This window comes from Prionailurus bengalensis, chromosome C1 (assembly GCF_016509475.1).
Source record: "Prionailurus bengalensis isolate Pbe53 chromosome C1, Fcat_Pben_1.1_paternal_pri, whole genome shotgun sequence".
Taxonomy (NCBI): Eukaryota; Metazoa; Chordata; class Mammalia; order Carnivora; family Felidae; genus Prionailurus; species Prionailurus bengalensis.
Window position 1 is genome coordinate 99,395,063 of NC_057345.1, and position 6,801 is coordinate 99,401,863.

Below are 6,801 nucleotides of genomic sequence, written 5' to 3' on the forward strand. Positions count from 1 at the left end.
TTATTCCTCATTGGGAGGAACATGCTCTGTGTCACCATCACATGTAGGACATCTATAGATGATCAGTATCCAAGTTTAGGAAAAGTATCAAATACCTCAGTACATAAATTTGTTAATGTTTGGGTTGTTGGGGGTTTTTTTGTGTGTATATTTTTTAATTAGTTCCTTTCTGAGGATTGTGTCCATTAAGATACTTCATGCTCAGCCAGTATGTTTATTATTTTTCAATAGTATGCTTTAAATAAAGGAGAGAACTTTATTTGATACCTTTATTTATATGCAAAACAGCGCACCATTCATGAGATATGAAAAACTCGTCAGATAGAAACCAGGTTATATCTATTTTCACTACAAAATATTGCATTATATAAAGCAACAGAGACACAAAAAAACCCTGAAAAAGACTAAAATCTTTGGATAGCAGATGTGTGTTTTTTTTTTCCCTTGTCTCTAAAATACACTCCTTGTTTTAAGAGTTTCACAGCTGAGAACATGAAACATTTTCAGGTTATAGACTTTTCTTTTTGGTTGTCACAGAGGAAAGTAGTTTTGAAATCTTTTTTTTTTTTTTAGGAAAATAACTTAATTTCCTAAAATCATCCCACGCACAAACAGCGCACACACACACACACACACACACACACACACACACACAAAGAAGCTACTGTCCTTATAAACAGTTTGTAAAGTACTTTTCAGACATAACTACACATAAGAATAACAACACTTACTTTTTTTAAAAAACTATAATAGTGAAGTGCTAATGTTGCTGATCTCACAACAAAAGAACCTTTTCAAGAACAAACATCTTAATATATAAAATATGTTTAGAAACAGGGAGAAGTGGGAAATTTGTTATACAAGTGCAATATAATTAGAGCAAAAAAGAAAGACCACAGTATAATCTCAACAGACACATAAAAAGTTAGACATAATTATTCCACAGGAAAAATTGTAAACACTTGACTATAAATAAATTGGCACAGAGTATCCAAAGTAAAATTATCACCACTCTGAAAAATAAATGTCTTGAAAAAAATACTCTACTCCTTCTAACATAAATAAAAATAGGTTGTCTTTTGCTAACTGTACCTATGGGTCCACATGTTTAAGGTCACAAATAGATGTTTTTGGATATATAAAGGGGCACTTCGCCTGAAAAAGCAATCAGATATTAAAATTTCCATTTAAATATGGATTCTCCTGTCTACATCAGTGTCCTACCTTGGGGTTAAAATCTCACCAAGATCAAATCTTCCCACAGTGTGTCTGTTCTTAATCTATCTTTTAAGCTTACCAATATTCAGGGTTTGTCTATTTTATTTGGATCCTAATATAATCTTCCCTTCCACAGCAGAATGGAAACTTTCCTGTTCCACCGTTCTGTGCCTTAAATCTCTACACTGGAGGAGAGTCCCTCCCACCCCCTCCAAATGTTAGGTGATTTGTCAATTAGAAAAATCCCAGATAGTCTAAAGTTAGGAGGCTTTACTCTGAGCTTCTGAGCTCCTGCCCTCATTCTTTCAAAACGTGAAGATCTGTGGGAGATAAATGGAGAACTCAAAGCCTCCAGTGAGCTAAAGCAACTACCTTTAAAGGGATCCTAACACACGGAGGGGAGGTTTGGAGGCTGTGCGTTGCGGGTGCCTCGGGGAGGCTCGCCTGGAATAATGCCCCCTGCAAACCCGGGGGCTCGCCAGACAACCCCACCTTCCCGAGTTGGAAACCTTCCCTCGACTCCCCGCTGACCGGAGAGAGCTCGAACGCGTGGCAAGCTTCTTCCCGCGTCCAGGCCTCTCGCGGCGGCTGTCCGGCTGGGCGGCCCTCTCGTCCACCAGCCCTGCGGCTGCCCCCCGGGGCCGGTGGCGCTCCCCCGGCTTCCGGACAGGCGGCCTCCCGCCGCGCCCGCGGCCCTACACGTCCAGGACGTGGTTGAGATAGGAGATGTAGCAGATGGCCAGGCGCAGGATCTCGATCTTGGAGAGCTTCTTGTCCGGGGGCAGCGTGGGCAGCAGTTTGCGGAGCTCGGCGAAGGCCAAGTTGAAGGCCTCCACGCGGATGCGCTCGCGGGTGGCGTGGGCCGAGCGGTACTTGGCGGTGGCGCGCCGGCGGCGGCGCTTCTCCTCGCGGCTCAGCTGCTGCGGGTGCGGGTAGAGCGCGGCCCGGCTGCCGCCCTTGCCGTCGCCCTCGGCCTCCTCCACCGGCTCCAGGTCCGACACGCTGCCCAGCACCTTGGCCTCCGCGCCGCCCAACGACTCCGGGTCCGAGTGCGCCGAGCTGGGGTGGTCCGAGTCGGCGGCTTGGTCCGGACTCAGCATCATTTTGGAAGCTGAGGGGGAGTCAGAACATCAATCAATAAAAGGAAGGGTCTTCCTTGGATCCGAGGGAGAGCGGGCGAGGGCCTAGCGGGCCGGCCCTCGGCGCGTCCCGGGTCTCCTCCCCACCCCAGGCGGGCGCGCTCGGCGGAGCTGGCCCCGCGGGCAGGCAGCGCGCGGAGAGGGGCAGACCCGAGGGCCCAAGCCGCGCGCCTCCCCGCGCCGGGGCAAGCGAGGTCCCGGCTGGGCCCCGGCCGCATCCCGGACCCGACTCCTCGGCCTGCGGGAGGCCGAGACCGGCCTGTGGGCCCGGCCCGGCCCGGCGTGGAAGCGGCAGGCCCAGGAGGCTGCGCGCGCGTCCGGTGCCTCCTTCTGCCAAAATACCGACCCCACCAGGCCGCCTGCCTTCCTTCCCCTTCCCTGACAAACGAACGATGCCGAAAGGCTACCACTTCTGGAGTATACGCGGGGCGGGGGGACGCCGTGGGCGCCCCGGCCCCGAGGGCCTTGGACCAGGCAGCCGGAGGCCGCGGCGCCCGCGGGCCTCGCACCAGTCTGGGGCGTGCGGGACGGCCGCGGCCGTGGAGGGCGCCCCGCGCTGGAGGGGAGCCCCGGTCACTAGTGCGGACGGAGGGCAGGCGGCCCGCTCCGTCCCCCTCGCGCTTCCCCGGAGAAACAAAGCAATGACTGAACAAACGCGAAGGCTCCTTTCTCCGGAAAATTGACCCTTTTGCCCTCGCGGCCCCCCGAAGCACCATCTGTCACGCAGACAGCCACACACATCGGGGACCTAGGGACGCGGCGACGTGGCAGGAGACAATGCGCCCAGCAGCCGGCCGACCACCTCACGGGGAAAATGCCGCCGGCGGGGTAGTGGCGGGAGGGGAGGCTGGGAGGGAAAGGGAGACCCGGGGCGGGAGGACGCGACCCGAGCTTCCTCTCCAAGGGCCAAGCCCGGTGCTGGGGAGGGAGGGAGGGGTCGGAATCGAGAGCCCCGCAGCGACCCCGGGGCGGCCCGGCCCAGGCGGAGCGGGGCTGTGCTCAGCTCTCCTGGAACGACGCCTTCCCGGGAAGGCCGCCCCGCCGGGCTCCTGCCGGGGCCTCGAGCTCCGACACCGACCGCGCGCCTCCTGGGAGGGGGCTGCCCACAACCCCCGGGGCTCGGGTGGTCGGCGGGGGGGGGGGGGGGTCCGGCCTCCAAGAAAGGGGCCGGCACCTGCGGGGCAGCGCGCACCGACCGCCGGCGCCAGTGGGAGAGCACCAGGCCGCGGGCCCCGCGCGTGCAGCCCGAGAGACGCTCGCCGCGGGAGAAATCCGTGGCGGCGACGAGTCGGAGGGCTTGCTTCTAGAGAAACAAAAGCCAGGGAGGTGAGATCCTCTCCTCGCGCCGCGCTCGCCCAGGAGCGAATGTGTCTCCAAGCTGGCTCGTACTGCGCTGCGAGGAAAGCGGGTCCTCGAAGGCAAAATAAAAACAAATGCTCCAAGTGAGCTACATGTGACTCCCTACGGGCTTCTCTCGGGTACGTTTATAAAGGAGAACAACTTGCACCTGTACATTCGGCTTGAAAGGGCATAAATAAATTGGCACAGTAAGCATCGACATAGTTGTAGTGCGGCTAAAAAGTTCCCGGGTTGCCTTCAAAGCATGCTAAATTCTCCTCCAGATATCTTTTTAGAATAGTCACAAATAGCATGTCGTGCATACGTCCATTTCACAATTAGCTGAAGTACATCTATGAAGACGGTATGAATAATCTAACTTAGTTCCAAGGTGGGGAAAAAAAATTACTTAAAGGAGCCTTACCTTGTAAAAGCCTTCTCGATAATCTTTTCTCCAATCTTTTAGAGTTACAAATCCCAAAGAATAGAGGGGAGAAATTCCGAAGTATATATTAAAAGCAGCAAATATTTACTACATTCGAGTGTGAAAAAGCAGCTGTCATCTCGCTGGTGTCCACAGCGAGGGACGATAGTGTCTCAGGATGTGGACGATGTAAATGATTGTTCACTTAGTTGATAGACCAAAAATGCCTTCTCCTTTTAATTGTTCTCAAACATTTCGGGAAATTCGTTGTTGATTTTTTTTTTTTAAATGAGGTGTTGAAAAGTCTCGTGCCTTTTTTCCTCTTCTGGGTCTCTATAAATAACAAAAGAGATGCAGAGATAAACACAATCACATCAAAGGGCTGATTCCTCCACTTTCTAATAGTGGAAGAATCAATAAGAAAGATGGTTACATTAGATAAGATCCCGCTCCTGTAGGACTCCTTTCCTTCCCTTAATACCGTGGAGAAGAAACTGGGAAGAGCAAGGCAGAGATGCGATCTTCCTCAGAAGTGATTTTTTTTTTTTGAGATAAGGCTTTGTTCAGCTGATGTCTCCCCAGTTCCCAGGAACACAATACTGTAACTCGGGGGCTAAGCTTGCCTCTGCCTCTCTCCTCATTTACTTGTAGATTGTATAAACAGGCACCTATTTGCAGTTTCAAAGTCTTCCAAGGCTTGCTAACACCTCCCACCCCCACCCCCTCCTTTCTTTACCTTATAGCAAAATACATATAGTCTGGCTTGGAGACGCTTGGAGAAAGGTTCGTGGAAAGTGAATGTCTCCCGGAGTAACAGTGACAGGGACGCGGAGAAAGACGGGAGAGGGTGGGAGAGCCGGAGCAAAGAGGCAGAGATGCGTGTGTGGCTTCTTGGCTCTCCTGGTACCAATTGATTCAGCCTGGAGATGGTGGAAGAGATAAAGGCTTAAGAAGGGGGATGGAATTTTTTTCCCCTAAATTGATATTTAATGGGAAATCCTATTGGACAGAAACCTGGACATGAGTCACTTAATTGGACTTGACATCTGTCACAGTGTGGGAGTTTTCACAGCCCAAATATTTTAGCAGATCAGATTCCCACTGAATCTGTGCCATAAAATATAACAGTTGAAAGCAGTCCATGATAGAAACCTTAGCCTCTAAACAGAGTCTCTAGCCATTATCAGACTATTTCTCTTTTTCCGATTATTGATGCAGTCTTTAAGTGCAAATAAGCAACATATTGACTGTGGAAAATTTCTCCTCACATATTAGAAAACCGGCATCTTCCCCTAATGTTTGGGAAAGTATTTGTGTCCAGAACATGAAAATATATACTATATATGGTACTATAATAAATATATTCACGTATGTAATGACCAACATTTATTAGTGATCATCAGAAGATATTTGATCAAGACTTGATGAAGCATATTCATGTTTTTGAAATATATCCTGCCACTGGACTAATTTTCCAATATGTGGTTTAAAAAAAAAACACAAAACCCCTTTCAATAGATTAAGTCATTGGTGGAACTGGGAACAGAATCCAGGCATTGTAATTTCAGAGAGCACTCTAGGAGACCATCCTACTTTCCTAAACATGTTTGTTTTCCTCTTTACCCATTCATTCATTCAAGTCAAAGTCTGGCATATTACATGTGTTGATTATTGCACTTCATTTTTGCTTATTTTACCATGTGAATATTTAGCGTAGGGGCAGTGCATTGGGCCAGGATGTAAACACACACAAATCACCAGTGTATTGCAGCACATTATGCCTTTGCTATACCCAACCCCGTGGCCCTGAATTTATATGCCTTATAACAAAAGGGAAAATCTAGTTCAATTACTTGGCCACTTTATAAAGACACTGTTAGTCTCCATCAACTAAGTATTATTTGCAATCATTTTGGCTTTTTTGATTGTGTAAGCTTAAAAGAAATAAAGAAATACTGTAGCCTTATTCTCCATGTCAATAATTCCCTGGGGGAACATTTGTGGAGAGAGGACTCCTCATTTTTCCTTCTTTTTCAATTTTGCACTAAAAACAGGTTTTATCATCAGGGGAGAGGATTGATCAGCCTACCCCTGGGAGTGACCCTCATGGCTGCCACCAGTCCTGTTTGCCTTTGCACACATATTTCAGCCTATGGGAGATGCCTGGACCGGAATGGGGTGGGGGTGGGGAGAGTAGGAAGTGTCTCCAAGGAAAATGGGCACCAACACTTTCCAGCTTTGCCTCTGCCCAGCCCCAGCACAGAAGCATGTTTTAGATATCCCCAGGACGTTTCAGCAGAGGCAGAAGCCAGCTGCATTTAGGTGGCAGTGGAAAGAGGTGAGTGGAGGAACTCCCCAAGGTGTGAAGATGAAGGGAAAAGGGAGGTTTCCCCACTCTGGCCAAGCATCCACACATAGCCAGACCTGTGCACCCAGATGCGCACCCACAGATACCTGTAGTCTCACCCCCTACTACTCATGTAATCTGGCTGGCTCTGTTAGACTGCTACACATTCAGACTGACAAAGTGAAAAACCTGGTGAGTCTAATCACCGTAGCTCATGAGACCATTGCTGCCGTGGGAAGCCACTGGTACCTCTAGTTACCCTGGTGTTGGAGGAAGGAAGGAAGTGGGGGGAACATACCAGGGCAGGTCAGATCCTGCCAATGTGTGTATGGATC

General features: G+C 49.9%; 1 protein-coding gene across 1 annotated transcript; it reads right to left on the reverse strand.

Annotated features, from left to right (window-relative positions):
• Positions 1 to 255: 255 nt before the first annotated feature.
• Positions 256 to 6,345, reverse strand: NHLH2 (nescient helix-loop-helix 2). The gene is made up of 3 exons (XM_043575931.1): positions 4,856 to 6,345; positions 4,120 to 4,452; positions 256 to 2,329 (listed from the first exon to the last, which is right to left on the reverse strand). The coding sequence occupies exon 3, from the start codon at positions 2,319 to 2,321 to the stop codon at positions 1,914 to 1,916; it is 408 nt and encodes a 135-aa protein (XP_043431866.1). The 5' UTR covers positions 2,322 to 2,329; positions 4,120 to 4,452; positions 4,856 to 6,345; the 3' UTR covers positions 256 to 1,913.
• Between the last annotated feature and the right edge of the window lie 456 nt (positions 6,346 to 6,801).